General features: G+C 40.3%; 1 protein-coding gene across 3 annotated transcripts in view; it reads right to left on the reverse strand.

Moving 5' to 3' along the window:
- The window catches only part of znf423 (zinc finger protein 423), a 205,196-nt gene that overhangs the window by 87,125 nt on the left and 93,539 nt on the right, over positions 1-24,532 (reverse strand). For all 3 annotated transcript variants that reach the window (XM_052152241.1, XM_052152240.1, XM_052152242.1), the window contains 2 exons: positions 13,959-17,392; positions 13,090-13,174 (listed from right to left, as the gene is read on the reverse strand). In XM_052152241.1, coding sequence (XP_052008201.1) covers positions 13,090-13,174; positions 13,959-17,392 — 3,519 coding nt within the window. The remainder of the gene's footprint in view (positions 1-13,089; positions 13,175-13,958; positions 17,393-24,532) is intronic.

Consider the following 24,532-nt stretch of genomic DNA (forward strand, 5'->3'; position numbering starts at 1 on the left):
AGCTGTAATAAGAGGAATTTTATAAAATACTAATTGAATTAATGAAATATTCCATTACATTTTGTGTTGCTTTAGATTTATTTATTGTTATTTATAGGATCTATTATTGGATTGTATTTAAGTCTCTAAAATTCTGCAAACACATCTTTTAGAAGAACTGTATTACATTTATTTCTGATTTGTTATATCTACTCAGTACACATCTGAAATGATCTCATTATTTGTTACCTCAGAAGGTAGTAAATACAATATGAATTGCATTTCTCATTTCTAAAAAATTCTTTAAAAAAGTACTAAAATAATTACAGGAATCTTTACTGGAACTATTAAGAAGAATCAGAACCAGAATCATAAAATTTCTTACGATTCCCAACCCTAGTAGGGAGATTGGTTTTGTTAATTGAAAACATGATAGAGCATTAACCTTTAAAACCTCATCTGTTTGGTAAAAATTTTAACTCTCTTTTGGTGCCTCACAGTGGACATTTCACCTTAGAACTGCCGCGATGCACGCAATGAACCACTTAATATCATTCTGCGTAGATGCAGAATGCCACAGTCAAGTAATTTTCATGAGATCAGGCTCTGACTATAAATTATCCAGCTTATCACATAGCTACTTACCAAATAATTAAATGGACATTGATTTGAGTTGACATTATGTTGGGAAAAAAGTGATACAAAAGGGAAAATCGGTTACATTGGACAACGGTCAATCACACAGTGTAGTGGTAACTATATAAAAACATTTGACAGCAGAATGCCACGACTGACCAAACAGAATGAAGTATTCCAGAGAGCTGTGTAATAAAGCCAAACAATATAAGCCGATGTGTATATGTCTGACCCTACACATGTGTTAACTTTGACTAGTTGCCAGGGCATGATCTGGTCAACCTCTGGACTGGTACCCTATTTTAGATCCTCATCCTCTCCTCCTCTCTTCTCTCCCTCTCTCCAGCCACCTCTAGCAGTAGTGTACCCTACATCAACAACCCCCCCTTCCCCAAACGTTGCCCGGCCCCTCTGAGGTTCTGCCTGGCTAGTTCCAGGTGGTGTATGATGTGCATGAGGGGCTGTCATCTGTTCCCATGCTCACGTACTCACCACATGGGCTGCAGTAGAGAGCGCCACACCATTAACAAGCCATAAAAAACAACCCAACCCTTATAAAACATCAGAACACTGAGGAATAGCTGCTCTCACCAAAGCCAGTCAACCTAACATCGGCTCTGCGCACACAATAAAGACATCAGGGGCTGAATAACAGGGAGTGACATGCAATGTGAAGGAATGATGAGTACTTTTGCTCTCATGACTACAGAATGGAGGAGGCTGCAGTACGGATATAAACACATAGGGATAGACAAACAGTGTGGCCCTAGGCTAGACATTGGCTCGCGTATGCTCAAGCATGCGCTCAGTGAAGTGAACCCTCATCCACATTATCTATATCCATTGACTCCTAAAGCTTCTTGTGTGCTGCCTCATTAAGTCTGCGCTGACACAGAGAGACTGCGCCAGGTCTCCTTTAGTAGTGTGCATGTGTTTGTATAAGTGTGTTTGTCTCTCTCTCGCTACAACACAGAGATAGGCATCGCCTACAGCAAAATAAGGATCAACTGCTCTGCAACATCACTTCCTAAAGAAAAATAAGTTAAAAAGTGGAAACTTTTATCTGTATATGGCCACTAGAGGCTTTTATATTGGCCAAGTCAACACATGGAATTAAGAGCAGTTAAGATCAAACAGTTATTTTATTTTAAAGCACACATACCCAGCTAAGTTTAAAACCCTTGTTTTAGCAGAGTGTTTGATTAACAGGTGAGTAGGCTGTCTTTTACTGTTGTCCGGAACACATCAGGACAGATTAGCACTCCCATAACAAATGCAGCCTGGTCACATGCCTTTTTCGACAACCTCCAAATGTGATCACAAAACGTCTTTAGCTCTGTCCACTTGCAATCTGATCACCCGAATCTGGTGTAAATGTTTTTTTTTTGACCAATGACTTCCATGATTACTGGAAAAAGCATTTTATTTAATCATTTTATAGATATTAATAATTCCATTTGTATGTCAGGTACCAGTCTGACAATTTAAACAATTGCACTTATTTGTGAACAAATGTCTTCAATTAAACCCTAAAAAGAGAGACAAATGTTGTCATGCTGCTATGCAAGCATGTTTTACTCTACAAAAAGCACTCACAAAGAGCAATATCTAGCCAATTAAAAATGTTAGAGCAGTGTAATTGGGAAACTGTCTCTACTTGACAGAAATTGCCTTTTCCATGCTTTAAGATTTAACAAATTTCCAGGCCTATATATCACAGTTTTAAAATGTCCTGATATTTCCAGGTTTTTTTATGAGTGTGGGAATCCTGCTACCATGTCAATACCTCACAGTTTTAATTCAATGAGACGTACTGAAAACTAACGAACTGTCTGATTTTTCACCTGCCACTACAAAACAATCAGCATTCCTGACTGCTTACAGATATAACAATACAATAAGACAAAAAAGGAGTTGTGATGTGACACTACAAATGATTCACATATTGAAAAGTGCACCCATTGTTAAAACAAGAACACCATTATGACATCACAGAGGACACCCTGAGGTCAAACGGAAATCATATGTGGTGTTGCCTTGACAACTCGTGCGACTCATGCTCCAGGCATCAGAATCATTGGGATGAATAACTAAGAATCATCTGTGACATTAACATTATTCTCTGGAGAGCAGCCTCATTCAGGTGTATGTGTGTTCATGCCCCTGTCCCAGCCCCATGCATAAACCACTGTGGCAATATGTATGCATGTAAGTGTGTGTGTGTTTATGCATATAAACTGGCAGAGGGATGTGGTATGGAAATCAAATGACATGGGTTGGCATAGCTCTAGGGTTGTTCCTTAACCCCTGTCATAGGTCTTATTAATTAAAGTACTATTGCATTTTTCTTTTGAAAAGAGTTGGAGTTACAATGCAAACCTACTTCAGAACTTGGTCCAAAAAGCACATTTATTAAAAGATTATGCTTCAAAAACAGGTTATTCCAACATCGTTTTCTCAATTTCAGAAACCCGAATTCATTACCACATGGCAGCCCACATTTATTACATGTCAACGATGCCTATTCAGTGTTGAGCAACATGGCCTTTCCCAGTCACAGTGAAGTAATAATGAGAAAATAGGATAGATAGACTACTTTTATTCCTGAACCATACTCGCATGAACTATAACTTGAGAAAATGAACATACTGTGACTCCAGTTGTTATACAAATAGCATTTAGAGTAAGAAGCAGGAAAGTCCACTAAAAATCGTGCTGCTCCCGCCTATTCAATTCTAAGACTTAGAGTGAGGGTGGAAAATGGTCATGAATAAATAAATCATGGAACTAAGGGGAAAAATATATATATAAATGGTTTAAAATGAATGATATGATAAGTGACCAATCATGCATTGTACTCCACTACAGTCCCACCCATTTTACTCAAGCAGGAAGAGATGTATGTGAGCTTGAGGGGTACTATTCATTCAGGTCATCTAGCTAAGAATGGAGAGAGATAAGGGGAAACAAACCTTGCAGCTGGGTGGGCTCTCCTACGGGCCGTCCGACAGGCAGGGAAGGGTGGAAAGAGAAGGCAGGGTGACAGTTAGTCAGCAGCTCTATGACCACATGAGTGTTAGATGGTGGAGGAGGGGTCACACATGGGGGTCATGGATCACTCAAGGTGACTCTATGCAGGGAGATTGGGCTGCCATTGTTACGCATGTCTCAAACCAGCCTTCTGTAAAAATAATATATAGCTCTGGAAAAAGAGACCACTGCAGAATTATCAGGATCTCTATCTGGATTTACTATTTATATTTATGTGAACATTTTGTTATATTCTATAAAGTACTGACAAAAGTACTGCCGCTCCCTAGAAGCAGACTATGCAGTCTGTGTAGGGCACCAACTCCCTAGGGGAGCACCATCTTACCCTAGGAGGGCCCTTACTCACACCCCCTCAACCCCCACAAACAATTTGGCCAGCAGTGACCCTGACTGACAACATTCCTCCCAAATTCCAAATAAAAATATTGTCATTTAGAGCATTTATTTGCAGAAAACGACAACTGGACAAAATAACAAAAAAGATGCTGTGTTTTCAGACCTTGAATAACACAATACTAATGTTTTGACTTAGGAAGAGTTCAGAAATCAATATTTGGTGGAATAACCCTGATTATCAATCACATCTTTCAAGTCTCTTGGCATGCTCTCTACCAATCTGTTGGGTGACTTTATGCCACTCCTGGTGCAAAAATTAAAGCAGCTCGGCTTTGTAAGATAGCTTGTGGCCATCCATCTTCCTCTTGATCACATTCCAGAGGTTTTCAATGGGGTTCAGGTCTGGAGATTGGGCTGGCCATGACAGGGTCTTGATCCAGTGGTCCTCCATCCACACCTTGATTGACCTGGCTGTGTGGCATGGGGCATTGTCCTGCTGACAAAATCTATCCTCAGAGTTGGAGAACATTGTCAGAGCAGAAGGAAGTACGTTTTCTTCCAGGTTAACCTTGTACGTGGCTTGATTCATGCATCCTTCACAAAGATGAATCTGCCCGATTCCAGCATTGCCCAAGATCATCACCGATCCTCCACCAAATTTCACAGTGGGTGTGAGACACTGTGGCTTGAAGGCCTCTCAAGGTCTCCGTCTAACCATTAGACGACCAGGTGGAGGATCTGTGATGATCTGGGGTGCTTCAGCAATTCTGGAATCGAGCAGATTCCTCTTTGTGAAGGACGCATAAATCAAGCCACGTACAAGATAATCCTGGAAGAAAACTTGCTTCCTTCTGCACTGACAATGCTCCCCAACTCTGAGGTTTGGTTTTTCCATCAGGAATATTGATTTCTAAACTCTTCCTAAGTTAAAGCATTAGCATTGTGTTGTTTAAAAATGAACATGAACTTGTTTTCTTTGCATTATTCGAGGTCTAATAACACTGCATTTATTTTTGACCATTTTTCATTTTCTGCAAATAACTGCTCTAAATGACAATATTTTTATTTGAAATTTGGGAGAAATGTTGTCAGTACTTTATAGAATAAAACTAAATATTTATTTCCCTCAAACAGATACCTATAAATAGTAAATCCAGAGAAACTGATCATTTTGCAGTGGTCACTTAATTTTTTCCAGAGCTGAATATATGACCCTAGAACTAAATGAATTGTAAAGATTTGCTTTTTCAGCATTCAAATATGGAGTGTAAAGACAGGCTGACATCAACATATTTAAATGCATGCAGAAGCAAATGAGATTTGAGGGCTACAGTGGAGAGGAAGTAGCCATTGTATGGCTTCATAAGACCTAGAATTTCAGGTATGTATCTCTAAGGACTACGTTCAAGGCGCTTTTTTGTCATTTTTGGAACTTGACAGCACCTTCAATTTTATGTATTGTGTACCATGGAAGAAAGTAAGTTTAGAACAAAATGATCTTAAATCACTGCCAGAATTATAATTTTTAGGAGCACAAATCTTTTCACATTTGTTGCTTACTGTCATATAAACGAACAAACCTAACTGTTAATATGATACAAGAGAGTGTCCTCTGAGAGCAGAATTAATTTGTAACAATCAACCCTGGACCTATCACTAAGAAAGAGCACAGCGGAGCAATACATGAGAACCTGGAAGAGTAAAACAGAGGGATAGAGGAACGATAGAGCAGAGAGAGAATAAGGTCTGGACATGGAGGGGGGGAGGGGTGTCTGACTACAGCTCAATCTACTAATAAAGGCAGATGAAAGGGAGGTTAAACACAAAATGCTAATTGAAATGTGTTGGCTGATTAAGGGCGATTGAGAGGAGAGTGGACGTGCTGTGAGTTCTGTACGACGGTGATTAATGCAGCATTAGTGTCTGCATGCTTTTCCTTGCGACGTGCCCAAATGGAGGGATGGAGAGAAAGTGAGATGTGTGGAGGGGGAGATGGAGAGGTGAAATGAGTAAAGCCTCCTTCTGCTCTCCTCTCCTACTGCTCCTACACTTTTACCCAACATGAAAAAGCAACAATAAACCAGAGAAAACTTGTCGAGCCCTGAGGACTGAACGCAGGTCCAAAAAACAAACAAGATTGTGTGGGTCTGGCCTGCCTAGCAAAACACAAACATTATAGAACATCACACCTCATCACAAGGAGTGTCAAAAACGTGTCAGAGAAAAAGACTATAGGCCAAGCTCCTCGCTGTATTGTCTGAGAGGCTTTGTGCTTTGTGTTTCCTTGTTTGCTACTCAAGCTGATTTTCCCCTCTCTTGTCTTGCTTATCTGTCAGTCTGTCTGTATTTTTTTATTACTATTATTTTTTGGTGAACAATCTTTCTCTTTGTGTGTGAAGGCCTCTCAGGAGCATAGAGGATATTTTTTCAGGCGGGCTTTATTGTTTTCCACTGCGCAGCTGTAGACCCACGGGGTGCCCCCTGCAGGTGTGAGAGTGAGTTAGAAAGAGAGTGAGAAAGAGAGTGTGTATACTTGTGCGCAATCTCGAGTTTTCGTTCTCAAGAGTATGTGGTTGCATCGGTTCTCCCCTCACCAGCAGGGCTCGCCGCTGTGCAGAAGTGATCATCAAGGGGTGCTGTGCTAAATGAAGACTAAAATTAAAAGCAGCGCACTGGAATGCCTGCAACTGCACAGGCAAGTCCCCCATGAGGGTGGCCCGACAGTGGGACATGGCATCTTTTGCCCCCAACCTAACAGCCTGGCACAAAGAGGTTCAGTTATATTAATATGAATATAAACTCACTGAGCTGGATCGAGCTCCCGTCTCTCATTTTCATCTGCAACACTGTCTGTGTTTTAGGAACAATCAAAATGGCGTCTTTTTGTGGATGTACCGTAAGGCTCATTTTTAGAGCGTCTTTTGGTTTGTAAGACAGATATAGCAGAGAGTGATGGGAAATTATGGGGGGGGGGGGGGAGAAAAGAGAAGGGGATTGGGACACATTACAGGCCAACTCTAACCTGTTTGATCACCACAGGAGCATGCTCCAACAATTTTTATATAATGAATATTCTAAAAACTAAAACACCACCCACAAAAATCATGTCCTGTTCCCTGTTTGTTTGTTTGTTTAGCATTTTAAAGATTTCTAATCTTTAATATAAAAAAAAAAAAAAAAATGGTAATCAGTATTTTGTCTTGTTTTCTTTTAAGAAAAATATCTAAACATCCTTTAAAAAGAGATACATTTACTCGAGAAGCGACATTTTTAGGGTAATATGTTTTCTGAGAATATATCTTGAATAATTGTTTTTCTTTCCCTATTGAAAAACTTAATTGTGTTAGATTTAAGTTTAAAGCAAGAAAAAGAAAAAAAGGTGTAGGAAACATTTAACTGAAGGCAAGTCTTCATATCTTAAATACATTTTTGTTTCAAGTCAATGAATCTTGTAAAGATGTTAAGATATTTTTACTGGAAAATGTATGTATATCTATATATATATATATATATATATATATATATATATATATTTTTTTTTTTTTTTGTGTGTGTGTCAACACACATCACAGCTCTTCACTGGCTTCCTAATCTCTACTCTCTACATTTTTTTCTCACTGTGAATCTGTCCAGTCAGTCAGTGTCATGTCTGAGACAAGTCTTGGTGTGGGCCAGTGAAATGTTCAAGTGCAGTGGCTGTCTCTCTCATGGGGGATGAAAGGGTTCAGACTAGTGCTCACATTATGGAGTGTGTGCTTCTGGATGGGCTGTGATGTTATTACTGTTATTGTCAGGATTCTGTTTCTCTGGTAAGTCAGTAAAAACAGCCTTTCTGGCTGTTCAGAAAGTAAAGTGAATGCTTGTACAAAGTGGAGCTAGTGAATTCTACATATGGGTAGTTGACAAGTGACATGTCTATATAGAGTATATCACACTTTAGAATAAGGTTCCATTTGTTAACATTAATTAACAACATCAGTTAAAATGAACTAATAATGAACAATTATTATACAGCATTTATTAAACTTAGTTCATGTTAATTTCAACATAGTAATACGTTTTAAAATCAAAAGTTGTATATGTTAATATTAGTTAATGCACTATAAGCTAACATGAACAAAACAATGAACAACTGCATTTTTATTAACTAACATTAACAAAGATTAATACATTCTGTAAACAACGTATTGTTAATTGTTTGTTCCTGATACCTAATTCGTTAACTAATGTTAGCGAATGGAACCTTATTGTAAAGTGTTACCATCACCAGGGTTGGGAGGGTAACTTTTGAAATGTATTTCACTACAGATTACAGAATACATGCTGTAAAATGTCATTTGTAATGGAAAACAATAAAACATTATTATCAATAGTATGATTTTTGACCTAATATCAAAGGTCTTAATAGAAAAAAGAAATCATGATCCAACATGAATTTTCTTGATAAAAAAATATGATCGTGCCTGGTCACATGTTCATGTAAAATGGCTAAAAACAGCATTTTAGCTTAGCATAAAGCTGACAATTTACACAAGGTTTATTTCTATTTCTTCTGCTCCAAACTAACTTCAAACTTACTTCTCTGTCTGCTCGTATGAATGTAACACATCATGAGAAAGTGTTTCACCGCTGTGCAAATGCACTTTGGATCACATCATTTATATGGATACTGTAAATATTTTCCATCTGAAAGGACTAAATATTAAATGAAACAAATGACAATAAATTGCAAAGTAATCTCTTCATTAATCAAAATACTTTTTGTATGTAACTGTATTCTAATTACCAATTATTTAAATTGTAACTGTTGTGGATTACAGTTACTAATATTTTGTATTTTAAATGCGTAATCCTGTTACATTTATTCCGTTACTCCCCAACCCTGACCATCACATTATAGTTGGGTTATTTGGGTTTGCAATGAATTTAGGAAAGTCCAAAAATTCCATGCCATATTTCAGTTAATATGAGAAAATAAACAATAATTAGAGTCACACTGCAACTAACTGCTGGCACAACTTGACATGTCAACTAACCAGGTATACAATGATTTGGTGTTTCTTGTGTGGATATCTGATGTATTTGTTTGAATTACCGAGTGTGTGTGGATGAATATATTAGATTATCTGGATTAGATTATGTAGTAATTATCTAGTAATTCTGAATAGTTCATAATTTCATAAGCAAAAGATGAGATGATATAATGTTAGCAGGCTGATCCACATGAACAGACAACTGCTGCAATATGAAACTAATGATAATGCGGTATCAAAACCACACAGTAAATAAATGTCTGCATGACCCTGTGTAGTCTGGAGCCATTGGTTTGTTTGATGAAATCAGGGCAGCTCTAATGAAATTAGCTTTCCATACACTCAGATCGCTGCCTCCGTGCTAAGGAAAACTGTTACGCGGTCTCTCCGCTCAGAGACAAACGTCTACATTAAATAATCACATGGCTTCAATCAACAGGCAGGGAAAAATAAACCCACATTCCTCCAGGCTCGCCGCCTCCTGGAGAACGGAGCTCTGATCGTGTTCGCCTGCCTCACCAGTCGGATTAATTAAAACGCTAGGCTTTTTACACCCCTCCCATCTTGGTGTAATCAAGCTCTGTTGCAGCAGACCGCAATAGCCCAAAATCTTTATTGATTCCCTCACCTACGCTCAAAACCACTTCCATGCAAACACAGGCAGCAAAGATTTGAAACGACATCAACATAATCTAAACCTAAATTAAACATCAAGTCACCAAACCTCAAGGTGCCATAACCACCCGAAGCATGCCTAAGGATGCCTTCAGGTGTGTAAAAGAATGTAAAAAGTATGTGTAGATTTTTTTTTTAATTGTGGGAGAAGAGTCTCTTGTCCCCTGTGCTCCTCTTGCAAAAGAGACAGTACAGAAAATGACACAGGCAGCACGCTCGCACAGTGGTGGGGTGCTCACCGGAAGGATACAGAGAAAAGAGTAGAGGAGAGGAAGAGAGGGAAGCAGATGTTGCCAGTTTGAGGAGGTAAACTGATTGAGATGAGGTGTCACCTCAGCCTACTAGTGACTGTGAGAGAGCAAGAGAGAGAGAGAGAGAGAGAGAGAGAGAGAGAGAGGAGGAAAGAGATGGGAAAGGAGAGTGGGAATGAGAAAAAGTGAGAGGAAGTGAGGGTGGGAGATAGAGAGAGGCTAGGTGAGGTATGATCACACCTCTGCAAAAAAGGTAGAATGACTGTGTATCCACAACCATGTTTACGTTGACAGAATGTGTCTGTCTGTGTGTGCAAGCTCTTATCAGATATGTCAATCATATATGAGAAAGTATATTTTGGTAGGAATCTACATGGATTTCCACATTTTAGGTGCATACATATACTTAACATACTGTTTCTGCGAACAAACCATGCTCACGCACACACACACACACACACACACACAGCTGTTTTTGGCAGAGGAGCATGTATGAATATGCATAGTGAAAGCACTGATGAATCACAGGAAGAGGAGAGATCACGTGATTTCCACAGCTGCCGAAAAGTGAGCAAAAAGCACAAAGCCAAATTGTTCGATTTAACATGGCACACATACTTAACGTTCACTCAATTAGTAAGTTCAAGTCAAACAATCAACAACTATTAAATACAGTATATGTTACAGTGAAATTAAATTCAGACCATTTGCTGTCAAAATGCAGCTATTTCCATAATTGTCTGATATGAATTGATTGCATCAATGTGTAAACGAGTAAAGCAAAGGGGCATTAGTGCAGAGAGTGCAGTAGATACAGATTATATTTTTATTTATTATAGTGTTTTTTAATTTTTAATTTGTTTGCATGCAAATTTCAGTGTTAAAATGCAGGAGCTAAAATATCAAAGTCACATAATAGCCTAACTAGTCATATATTAAAGCTGACAGATAGTGTAGCTTTTTAATGATTGCTTTGTAATCTCTAAAAGAAAGAAAGAGACAGTGTGAGAGAGCGCTAAAACTAGAACTCCTTTGTGATCTCACTTCAATTTTCTGGCGGCTAATGCAAAGTCTGATAAAGGTTAATACACGACTCCCTTTTCATTATTCAAAGACGTCATCAATCTTTGAAGAGGGGTTGAAAAAAATTATAAAATAACAACGGCACTTAAAATAATCTGCCTCAATTCCATAATTAATCTCCTCCAGCTTTTCTGACAATTATGATGTTAATTAACCCAAAATTCCCTCCATGGCAATGGGGGAGAGACATACGATCCTCCTTTCCATCTCACATGCAGCCTATATCTCTACCATCAGTATCTTCAGAGAGGAAAAGAGAGAGAGAATGGAGTGATGAAAGGAGAGAGCTCTCAGCGTGGACCAAATTGGATTGCGATGGTCTGAGATTGGACAGGTTGGTTGCAGAAAGGCTGCGAATGAATGATGAAGGGTCAGTTGAGATGGGGAAGAGGGATGGAAGAGAGAGGTGGATGGATAGAAACAGGGTGGGATGATAAAGTCAGGGCGGTTAATAAGGGAATAATTGGGTGCTAAGCACTTCCATGCTTATTATATGAGAAGAAAAAATGAACATGGGACCAAAGGACCCTTAAAGTGACAGTTCACCACCCAAACAAATTAAACTTCTGTCATAATTTACTCACCCTCATATAGTTTCAAACCTGTCTTACTTTTTGTCTTCTGCAGAACACAAAAAATAGATGTTAGGTAGAATGTTCAGTCTGAGTCACCATTTACTTTCATTGCATGGAAAAAAGATGTAATGAAAGTGATGGGTGACTAAGGCTAACATTCTTCCTAACATCTCCTTTTGAGTTTCACTGAAGAAAGTCATAATGTTCTGGAAAAACACAAGGGTTTGTAAATAGGGATAGAATTCAACTCAAAATTCCTCCCACCTAAAATAAGAAAGGAAAAAAAAAGAAGAAGAAGAAGAAAAAGTGTACTAGTGCTTAGACTGTGAGCACACAAGTCTATGCGGTTTGGTACAATGGCCTTTCTTAAGACAGATGCTGAATGCTCAGTAAGACACTAAGAATATATCAGGCAGCTCGGCTCCAGTATCGACTGTCAGGACTGGAAAAGGCTGGCGAAGTTGCTGAGGCTCGGAGCATTGCGCCGTTTGTTCTGTGAAATTACTCACAGGCCCAGCTCGTTAATCTACACTACAGTGTGCTGCTGCAGCAATTATTACTTTAAGAATAACAACACCATGGGAGGAGGCATATAAAACAACTACAGAGGAACTGTTCTGTTAAGCTTATATATTGCTTTACTGCAGCCAGGACTAGCCAAAAAACAAAAATGATATCATTTGAGAAACGTATTTGAAACATTCTTATAACAGAATTAGATCAGTCAACTACTGCATTACGGCATTCTAATGATTGAGAAATGCATTTGAAACATTATTTTAACAGAATTAGATCAGTCAACCCACACTGTACAGCATGGTAACGTTTTAGAAATGTTTTTGAAAAATTCCAAATACATTAATAAACCAGTAAAAGAGTATTTTTGCTTCATTATCTAACCTTTGTCTATGTTTTCCATTTAAATATTTCATGAATCTGGGACAGTTGGAAACATAATTATAATCCCAACATCAGTTGAGTGTTGCTGAGCAGTAAATAACACCCCCTCCACGTGCACATATAGTTACTCTTTTGGCAAAATAGGAGAAACAAAGAGCAAAATGTGTGTAATTGTCCATGATAAGCTCCATGAATGAGATGAAGGGGAATAAAAGAGAACCTAATTGTTTGTTGGCCTTTGTCGAGAGAGCAAGACCTGCAGTCCTGGTCTCGGCTGCATGGTGAAGAGTTAACAGAGCAATCAGACCTGCAGCCGAGGCCTCAGCTGCGTAGTCAAGTGTTAAACAATGGAACAGCTGTTGAGAGCGATGTCTGCACTTCCAGAAATAGAGCTGTTCATTTCACCTGTCTGTCTCACACCTGTGTGCAGGGAGTGAGACAGAGTGCTGGGGCAAGACTAAGGCAGCAAATAAGGGTAGGAAAGCAGGAGGAGTGACTGGCAAACAGCCAAACACACACACACACACAAACGCACGCGCAATAGCAGAGAAAACAATGGAGTCGACTTACCTATCATATGATTGGCCACATGGATCTGTATCTCTCGTTCTGTCTCAAAAGTCATTTGGCATTTGATGCACTGATACGTCTTCTTCTACAAGACAAGAAACAGGATTGGAATTCACAGTGAACAGGCTGTACTTAATTCTCTACACTCTCACACACTTTTCACCTCTCCTGCTGCAAAGAGAAGCACAAAGAGTGGAGAAGGCAGAGATTCTCCTATCTGCTACACTGAGCTGAGACAAAAGCACAGGTAAAGATTGAGCGTCCCTGGAAGTTCACTGTCAATATCTAGTGAAGTGAACAGGCTGTACAATAGCCCAGCACTGCTGAACCCTCTGGGGCTAGTAGTAATATAGCCATGAATTCACACATCTCTCTTTGACTCAGAACACTTTGGGAACACAGGGAACTTATGAACAAAAAAATACTGCCAGAAAATGGTTGCTGGCAATGTCTCTTCTTTTCAAATGTAATTGCATGAAATTCTTCTTTTAACAGCCAAAAGAGTAGAGATAATAGGAAAAGAAACACAAAAAGAGAAAAGGTAAAGAACACACATTTTAGAACTAGAGGAAAACTTCAAATGACATGCAAAGTTCCCTAAGCAAAAATAAAACAATTTTGAAATAGAACATTTCTGTAAAAAGGCCCAGTGCTTGTTTATTATGGCTAAGAGTAATATTTGATCTTCTGGCTTCATACTGAACTATCATAGACCAACAGAACAGCAAAAACATACATTTAAATATGTCAAGCTAAATATATATATATATGACAGAAAGCAAAGACAACAATATACTGTACATGTACAAACAGTAATGATTAACTAAGAAGTATTTTAGTTATCGTATGGGTGAGGTTTTGACACTTACTTTAGGGACAGGTGAAGCATCTGTGGGTTTCTTGGCTCCACTCGTCTCAGGGCTCATTTCAGGATGATCCACCTGAACGTGGCTCTCCAGGTCTTCCAGGGTCTCAAATTTGACAGCACATTCTGGGCAACGCAGTCCAGTGGTGCCCTTTTCTCCAGTCTCTTGCGGGGTCACCACTACAGAGGGCGACTGGCCATTTGTGCCCCGGCTCATGCAGCTGGCACACAGACCATAAGGTAGGCCATTGACATCTATCTTGACCAGTTCCTGTTTATTCTTGAAGTCTTTGAGACACAGGGCACATTTATAGAGTTTGTGGACCTGCAGCTGGCCATTGGGAGATGATGACGCTGATCCTCCACCACCACCACCACTGACTCCAGAAGAAGAGAGCTTCTGCATGTGAAACGTTCCATGGATCTTCAGTTCGAGTGTTGAGGTGACAGTTTGCATGCAAACAACACAGCGGAAGCCTGTGAGGGAGTTCCTCAAGTCCGGGTGCATCTGGCAGTGCTCAATAAACTCTTCCTCACTCTGCAGGGGCATCTTGCAGATACGACAGGTGCCTGTGTCCAAGCTCTTGCTGTGGGTGACCTTGTGCTCAGTGAGAGTAAGCAAAGAAGGGAAGCGCTCACCACAGATGGGGCACATATAGTGCTTCGCTGGGCCACGGTGTGTCTGGGCATGTTCCCTCAAGCCATTCTCTGAAAAAAAGGTCCGTGAACAAACATTGCACTTGTGGTTACCCTTGATGAAGTCTGCCTTCTTTTTTCTGGAGCATGCATCATCCTCTCCAGGCCTGATATTGTGGTCTCGAAGGCGGTGATTTTGGAGCAGAGACTCCATGGTGTAGGCGGCACCACAGATGTCACAGGCATACATCGGCTCGGAGGCATCCAGCTCCTCTTCACCACCACTGGCTTCATGGCTGTTGGCCGTTTCCTGACCACTTCCTTTTAAAAGCATGTTCTGGAGATCTGCTTGCTCAGCAGCGGCAGTCGATCCTGTTGCAGATCGCTTAGAGCTTTGAGTCACCCCATTGGGTGTTCCATTTTGGCTCCCTCTATTTCCATTGCCGTTTCCTCCATCAAAAATGCAGTGCTTCTCTCTGAGATGTCTTTCCAACAGGACAATGGCATGGAAGGCCTTCCCACAGAGGTGGCAGTTATACTTTTTACTGTGAGTAGTGATATGACACTGGAGCTCTACTTCTGTGCCAAAGGTCTCCCCACAGAATATGCACTTGCGAGCTTTTCCAGTTGTCCCGGGGCCAGTAGGATGACCCAAATGACTGTGCTTAACATGTAACTGCAGGTCACTTTCTTTGCGGAAGTCCCAAGCGCATGCTGTACAGCGGTACATTTTCTTCTCATTGCTGTGCTTGACGGCCAGGTGAACTTGGATGGACACCTTAGAATCAAAGACTTCTTGACACAGTGTGCAGTGGTAAAGCACAAAGGTGTGCATGTCTAGCAAGTGCTTTTGCAGATCGTCTACAGATGAGAACTGTTTGTCACAGCTCTCACAGACATACTGGGTGGAGGTGGTGGTGTAGTGGATGGTTAAGTGCTGTAGCAATGCCTCTTGAGAATCAAAGTCCTCTTTGTTGCACTGCGGACAAGACTGTCTCCTCAGCAGCAGTTCCAAGTGGGACTTGAGATGGGCTTGGAAGCCCTCAAAGCTGGTGAATCGAAGATCACACTGATTGCAGGGATAGTCCCCATTTGCAACCACTGGAGTGCTATCACCAGTTACTCTATGGCGTTTAGGGGATGATATCTCCACATCAGATGAGGCTGGGCTCAAGTCGGCCACTTTAACTTTGCGCTTGTTGTTGGCGAGTGGGATGTTCTTGTGGTTCTCCTTAATGTGTTTTGTGAGTTTGAGGAGGGAGCCAAAGATGGGAGAGTTGGTGCAGTATGGGCAGGAATAGACCTCCATGAAGGATTGTGAGGGCTGCAGAACAGGGGACTCCATCTTGGTCACAGCACCCCCACTGTTGCAATGGGTCTGTTGAATGTGCTCAGTGAGTGAGGTCTCTGTAAGGAAACCCATGGAGCACTGGTTGCAGAAGAATGCATGGTTGCCCTCCAAAGTTGTGGATCCGGCAACTACACCACCAGATAAGCAGTGAGAAACACGGATGTGCTCTTGCAGGCTGTTGATATCTGCAAACATGTCAGGACAGTAGTTGCAGTGAAAGGCAGAGACATTACTGAACTGCAGAAGGGGAAAGTTGGAAGCAGAGCTCCCACTAGATCGATGTGCTTTGCGCACATGCTCGTTAAGGTTGTAGAGAGTAGGCAGGTTTTCAAGACACAGCTGGCAGGTATGGTTCTGTTGCGGTTTATCTGCATGGATGGTCTTCAGATGAATCTCCAGAACAGCCAGGCTGTTAAAATCTCTCTTGGAGCAATAGGGGCAACTGTAAGTCACTTTGCCTGACCAGCTTCCATCATCATGTTCAGAAGATGGGGCAAGCTTACGTCTGCTCTGTCCAGGCTTGAGGGTGGAGTCTGGGGTCGAACCTCTCTCCAAGGACGCACTAGAATCAGGGGTAGCGCTGCTCATAGAAGCCACACTACCCAAGACAGGGTCAGGACTGGCACTATGGTTGCTGGAGTCTGGCTGTCGGTGGCTGTCAAGATGGCAATAGACATCCTCTACAGATTGGAACTGCTCGGCACACATGGGGCACTTGTGTTTCTTGTTGGCGTGTGTTCTGTCAATATGGGTGAGTAGAGTGCCTTCATCACTGAAGATTTCTGGGCAGTGGATGCATTGTAGCTCTGCACGGTCTGAGAGCTGGGGGTGCTGCGTCAGCACATGTTTCTCAAGTTCATCTGTCTGGCAGAAGGTCTCCTCACAGTAATCACACATGTATAGATCCTGGTCCTGGTCAGCTACGTCACTGTTAGATCCATCACGCTTGCCCTGGTCTTTCTTTGCCAGATGTTCCTTGTTCTTCCGATGGGCTTGCATGTGGCTCTGCAGAGAGGAGGTGGAGGAGAAGCCACGCTTGCAAATGCTGCACTTGAATGGCTTGCTGGAGCTGTGTGTCTTGAGGTGGATCTTGAGATGATCACTTCGAGAAAAGGCTGCCTCACACTCCTGGCAACTGTACTTTTTGTCACCGGTGTGCAATTTGACATGACGATCGCGGCTGCGCTTGTGTTTGAACAGACGACTGCAGAAAGTGCACTTGAAGGGCAGCTTGTCACTGTGGATCTGCTCGTGGCGCTTCAGGTAGCTGAGACGACTGAAGGACTTGTCGCAAAACTGGCAGGGATACGGCAGGCCAGAGCCTCCTTCTTCCTCCCCTGTGCCCATGCCCATATCGCAGCAGCCATCCCCTAGCATCTGTGACGGCGATGCCACGTCTTTGCTAGAGGGAGAGGACGCCACCCAGGAGAGACCTGGGTCATCATCACCATCTGCATTGCAAAACACAGACAGAATTAAAAAGTTAAAGAGGCAGAGAAAATATCAAAATAGAACCAAAGAACTAAAGACAGCAAACCACAAAGGAGTAGAAAATAAGGACAAAGATGTATATTTTATCCTCTTATCCTCTCTCTGCAAACAAGCTCATCCCCCATATTTTGATCTGCTTTATCATATTTTTCATTATGGTCACCAGATTGAAATGCTTCTCAAAGGTGATTAGAGCAAATTCGAAAAGGAAGGCCTTCTTACTGGACAACGCATACAAAAAAAACAGTCTAGATTAACAAAGCGTGTTTTTCTTAATTCTGTCCTGCTTTGTGCAATCTGATGGGGCCTGACACAGTCCACACGTCATCTATTTAGCATCTCAACCAGCAGCCTCAAAAGGAAAGCAAGGGAGAGAGCTCATGACTTATTGAGCAGGGATGCTGTGTGCACAAAGTCCCACTGCTGCTCAGACAAACACAGAATCTTCTATAACGGCACTGTTTTTTTGCTTTATTTTCTCTAAGTTGTATGTTCACTCTTAATGTGCTGAAAAAGCCTCTGGTATAAAAGATTCCAATAAAAAGAAAGTATGTTTACAGAGGATCACACACAACCCCACAACCCCAATAATCTTTCTTTACTCATAAGACAAATGTAACAATGGCCTCCTCTACGCTGTATTCTAATTGGAAATGGAAAAACCTACTGAAATAAGAGTCACAAGCTATGACCTAACACAGAGGGAAAAGGGACAAGAATAAAAGAACAAAGAAAAGTGCATCACCTCAGCGTGTATTGTATAAACTAATAACTTCAACTCCATATGGCAGTTGTAGGATTTTACTTCCGCCTACTACTCTCCCATTACACAAAGGTGAGCACAGCAGAATTTGTAGAAAATAAATTCAAGTGATGAATTGATCCACTTTAGAATGTAGGTGCTGTGCAGAACAAATAAATCTCCACAGGGGTTTGTGGGTAGAAATTTGTAAAACCATGAATTATGAATTTAGCTCCAAGCGAGAAATGAATTCAGAGCTAGAGTAAAGAAAAAAGTTAAAAATAGAGATATCAGTGATGGAATAGAATACAAGAAGGATGTGTGACATGGCTGAGAATATGCTTACACAGGAGAACAAAAAAGAGAGTGGGAAACCAAATAAAGGATACTTATAGCTTAAGGGATAACTCACCCTAAAATGATCATCTACTCATCATCTACTCAGGCTCATGCTTTTCCAAATCTATTTGACTTTTTTTTTTTTATTCAGTGGAGCACAAAAGGATTTATCTGGTAGATTGTCAGGGACTGGCAATCTCATCCCCAATTCACTTTACCTATATGGTTTCATACAATAAATGTGGATGTGACAGAGACTGAACATTCAGCCTAAAATCCCTTTTGTGTTCCACTAAAGAAAGCAAGGCATACAGGTTTGGAACAACATGAGAGTGAGTAAATTATGATAGAATTTTCATTTTTGGAAAATGAAAATGGTGTATACCGTTTTCCAGTCTAAAAAAAAAAAAAACTCTTGTTCTTATTAGTGTCCATGGCATACCCTCTTCTGTACCCCATTCATTCTCAGTTTTTGTCTTCGTCACTTTCTCAGATTAGAGTGAGAGTAAAACAGCCCCTCCCCACCTCTAGCACACCGCCTCTGCCTCTTTTCTCTCCCTCCTTCAACTACAGTGCCCTCCCCCTGTTCTGTCCCTTATGCTTTTGTGTCCATGTCAGGATAAGAGTCATCCCAACACAACCTAAAACCCTCGCAACATGGGAGAGAAAGTGTTGCAGTGGCCCAATGAAAGAGCAGGGATGAAAAGCCCATAAGAGACTTAACCGTGGTGAATTCTTTGGCTGCACAATAAGACCATGGCCCCTGACAGGCCATTCTCTCATCCAGCCGCTGTGGAGGTGAGAGGGTATGGTAGGTGATGGTGGGGGGTGCCGTCTGACAGGTAGGCTGTCCTGCTGTGGCACAGACGTGTACCATAGTACAAGAGATACAAAGAAACACTTGCTTGAGAAAAAAGGAGGGAAAAAGAGGCAGAGGGGAGAAAAAGCTTGGAGCCCAAAAGGAGAAAGAAAAAAAAACTCCTGGCACATGTGGTCATTCTGGCGAATTATAAATCTATTAATGCTAATGCAATCCCTCTGACTGCGACAGAATGTGAGAAATCACTTTTGAGAAAGAGGGAGATTATAGTCATTAAATAGCCTTAATCCTCAGAAGTGTGGCTGTCGGAAAATGGAAGATCACATGGCTTTTAGGGGGCTTTTGTCATCCGTCCGCCGGGGGACTTGGCAAGAGCACTAAACAGGGTACGAAATTTCAATAAAAAGTTAAATTAGAAAAGAAACAGAAAGAAAAAGAGAGGGAAAGTGAATGGGGAGAAAGAGAGAAAGAAGAAAAGAACTGGCAACTGGAATGGGCACAAAAACACAGGGTTCCTTTCACGCTCCCTTTCTTGCCTGTTCATTCCACATATACAATCGTCCGACCTTCCTTTTCTTTCCTGGATTCTCTTTCTCTCTCTGACAGTTTGTTTCTCACTTGTTCCACATTCCATCCCAAACTTTCTTTCATGTTGTGACTCATTACCGAATTAATAGGCTGCTATGGTGGTTGCTCCTGGCGCTGGCCTTCTGCTCGCCAACCTGTCCCATGTGGAGGGTTAGAGTACAGGATGGAAGGGTGAAGAGTAGGGATATCAAAAGTACCAGTATTTTGGTACTAAAGTCGATACTAAAATAAAAAAGATGATACCAGTGTTTATGCAGTACCGGCAGTACAGAGCACCGACTCAATTCGATACCCGTGCTCAGTCTGACAGACACAAGACTGCTTTTAAATGCTCACACACAAATTTGACATAATTGGGAAAAACTAAATGCCCAAATAATCAAATTAAAACGTGATAGATCCTAGTGTGACTATTAAACCGCAAAAGGATGCGATTAAATAAAATATACTGTCTGCATGTGCTGTGTACTTCACAGTGAATGTGAATGCTAACATTTTTCAAATTAAGAGCAAAATGTGTGCCGTGCATGTTGTAATAAATGACAGAACAGAGTGCTTATTCACTGTGAAGCACATAGTGTCTGCAGATTATGTTCATATGTTTATAATTAAATTGCAGTACTTTGCACTTTTAAACAACTGCTTATCCAGAGGTGTAAAGCTTCCATCCTTCATATAAAAAAAGCTTGATTCAATTTGCGACAGAAATATGTTAATACTATACAGAAAACTGTAATATTTGCTAACTTTTATATATATATAAATGTGGTGCTGAGGGGGGCGGGGCCGGGTCAGAATATCGCGCGCCCAGTCCCCAATCGGCCTGATGAGGCGCGCAAGGGATAAAGGCGGCCGGTGACGATGGTTCGAGAGAGAGAGAATTACGGGCATGTCCGTCATGTGTGTGTTTGTTTATGCTTTTGGTTTAAGTTCTCATTAAATTATGATCTATATTGACAAGCCGGTTCTCGCCTCCTCCTTGCCCATCCTTTAACTGTTTTACAATAAATAAAAATAATAATAATGTTCAAGCAATATCCCACAAGCAAGAGTGCTGTTTTACTGAATAAAGGTTTTATCAATTTTTTCATTTAAACTGTGATGCTCTGTTGTGCCGCACTTTATTAGACAAAACAAATTTTGTGTTTTAGATTATGTTGTGAGGAAAAGGATACTTTTGATTTAAAAACAAATGCAATGGCATGTTGAAAATTAATTTTTCTGTTTTAATTTTATTATTTTCTTCTAATTAATTTGATTAGACACTATTTTGATGCTGAAGTTGAATTAAACTTAATTAAGAAAAAAATTAAATGGAAAACAAAATTTCATAGGGCCTGACTGTCAACACTTCAAGGAAATATGCAGATGTTTTAATGTAATATTTACATTTAAATATAGCTTTTTTAAATAGGTTAAAAAATTGTGTTCAATAGCATATTATCTATTTTTGCTGTGGTATAAAAATTGGTATCGAGAATCATGAAACAGTACTAGTATTGGTACCAACAACAGAAATGTTGGTATTGTGACAACCCTAGCATAGAGAGGGAGAGGAAAATGGAAGACAAGACAGGACTGGTAAAAGTGCACGTTCTGATGTCCAGGGTTGGGCCTGCTACCCCGCTTGAAAGGGGCCTGGTAATTGGGACCATGGTAACAGAAACACATGGTGATAGATGCAGCACCTAATCTGCTGATTTTTCGATGATATTTAAGAGCAGACTCCCCTTCTTGGGCAAACCCCCACGCCTCCACCAGACTGGACCAGGCTGAACCACGTTGGGCCAGTTAATGGGCTAGCCAAAGCTCCGGCATGCCGGGCCGGAAACATGATGGAAGGCGGTAATGAAGACGTGCTCGGTCTGATGTCTGTCCTCTCCTCTTTATCAGACACAAGGACAGATTGCGGGGGGTGGCGAGCCAGATAGACAAGGATAAAAGAGAGATCCCTCCCAACACCAAAGCAGAGGAGAGATGTGGATTTTGTAAATGCCCCTACCAATACAAGCCAAACGTCAGAGCCAAACCAGGCTTGTGTGTTCATTAGAGCTTGGAGGCATATACAGCAGACCCACGCTTATGACATATAGCACTGCTGTTCCCCTTCTGGAACAACAACACCATCCAAAAACAATACAGCAGTTCCACAATGATTAACACACTGAAATTTATACTGCATAGGAGACACTAACACTAAACAAGTGTCATAATTATTCCAGCAAACTCTATTCAAAAAACTCTAGAGCTTGACAAATAAAGGCAAACATTCAACTTTTGCCTGATTGATTTTGCCATACATATTGTTTAGACACTAAAACTAACATCTCCCTTCAAAAAAGTGTCTTAACTGTAGTCATAATTTAATTCTTTAAATTAAATTCATAATTCTTAACTGTGTAATGCTAACTACTAAATCATAACTAAGAAATGGACAAAAAGTGCTTGTCAGTAAAAGCATTGCCCCATTCTTCAAAGTCCCGTCATGAAAAGTCTTTTGTGCTCAGTAATTATTTATATAATTAATCTAAAAATGTGCATTTTCATAATTTTATTCCAAACCCATATGACACTATTTCTTCTGTGGAATGAAGAAATTTTATTTCTACTAGAGAAATAAAATCTTAAGAGTTTGAACAATATCAGGGTGAGTAAATGTGTGGGTGAACTATTCCTTTAAGATTAAATAAATGTATCTTCTTATAGTCAGAATGTTTTTTAACTTCACATGTCCCTGTCTATTGCAATATGTAAAAAATAGATTTAATTTTAAGAACTACAAAAAATATGAATTGTAAAATAGGCTTCCAATATTATCAGTGAGAACTCAGACCTCAATATGTTAATGCTATTAGCTTTAAGCAATGCTAATAATAATTGAAATGGACCTCTGTCAGGATAGAGGCCATATTTTATTTCACACAAATGAAAACTAATCTGTGATTGCTAAAATTCAATTCAATGGGTTACAATTTAAAATTTGGCTTTCCAAAAAATGTCCAGTGGTCAAAAACAGAGCATGCTACTGAACAGTGCATACTACTGAACAGAGTTTACATCTATACCGCAGGCCTCATTTGCATCGAATCAGTAAGCCAGCACTGTTCAGTCAGTGTGGATTAAGGGCAATCATACCCTAACTGTCTAGTGTTTATATAAGGTTCAGGACCTGCGTCTTATCACTTCACCTAGTCACATTCCATATTCCCGACCTCTCACCCCTCCTTCCACCTTTGAGCCTGGCCCCCTGCCCAAAAAGCTCCACCTTTCCAAGCAGCCCCCCTGCTCGGCTCACAGCCCCTTTCCCCTGGCCCTCTGCCCACAGCCCGGGGCAGGAGAGACAAACTGTAGGGGGCAGAAAAACAACTTCCACCCGAGCTCCCACAGGGCAAGCCAGCACGTCGGCCAGACAGGCCTTAAGCAAGGGCCAGGGGAAAACAACTTTCAAAAAACCTTTCTACTCTATCTGTACTTCCAACGTACACATGACTTGATTCTATAGGTGTTTTAATTGTATTATCTTCTGATTTTCTTTCCACCAATCTCTAGTTATAGTTCACTCCAAAATGAAAATTCTATCATCATTTACTCACCCTCATGTCATTCCTAACCTGTAAGATTACAATAAAGCACAAAAGCATACAATATTTGTAAAAGTAGTTCAGACAACTTGTGAGCTACTGTATTTTCCAAGTCTACCAAAAGTAATTTAATAGCTTTGTGTGTAGAACAGACCACATTACAAAATAATATTTGTTTTATTTTGCAGTAAAAATATCTAAACATCTTAAAACAAGACACTGTATATTTATTGGGGAAGCAAAATAGCAAAACAAAAGATTTTTTGTTTTAAAATGTAATAACGTCTATGCTTCTAATAAAGTTTTTAATTTATTATGTCCTTAAAAGTTCATAACGTTTATGCTTTTTTCAAGAAAAAAAAGTATGTGCCAATGCAGTACAAAGTTTTTTAGGCAAATAGTTTTTTCTTGTTATAAGAATAAATGTTACTACATTTTGTTCAATGTTTCTTAAAATAAACAATGACAAATTTCAGTTTGCATCTCCAGATTTGTTTCTCATGTTTTATGAATATTTAGACATTTTTTTATGCAAAACAATAATGCAATGCAACATTTAATTTGTTACTCACTTATTAAATTTCAGATTGTTTCTCACACAAAGCTTCATAAAAATCTTACATAACACACAAGTCGCATGGACTTGTGGGGATTTGATTGTCATTTTATAATGACAGTCCTCATTCACTTTCATTATAAGGAAAGTAGTGACCAGGACATTCTTAAACATTTTTACTTTTGTGTTTTTTCGACAGTAAAAATCATGTAGGTTTAGAAAGACATGAGGCAAAGTAAATAATGCCAAGATTTCCCCCTTTTTTTAGCTCAACTGTCCCTTAAATTCTCTTCTCTCATCTCTCTTGCTCTTTTTCTAGGCTTCTCCCAGAGTCCTCCCTCTTCCCTATCTTCCTTCCTTCCTCTCTCCCCTAGGCAACAGGACCGTCATAACCAAACACAACAGAGGACAAAGCCATGTTGTTAAGAGGGTAAAAAGAGGGAGAGCTAAAGAGTGAGGACAAGAGAAGAAAAA

This window comes from Xyrauchen texanus, chromosome 21, assembly GCF_025860055.1.
Source record: "Xyrauchen texanus isolate HMW12.3.18 chromosome 21, RBS_HiC_50CHRs, whole genome shotgun sequence".
Taxonomy (NCBI): domain Eukaryota; kingdom Metazoa; phylum Chordata; class Actinopteri; order Cypriniformes; family Catostomidae; genus Xyrauchen; species Xyrauchen texanus.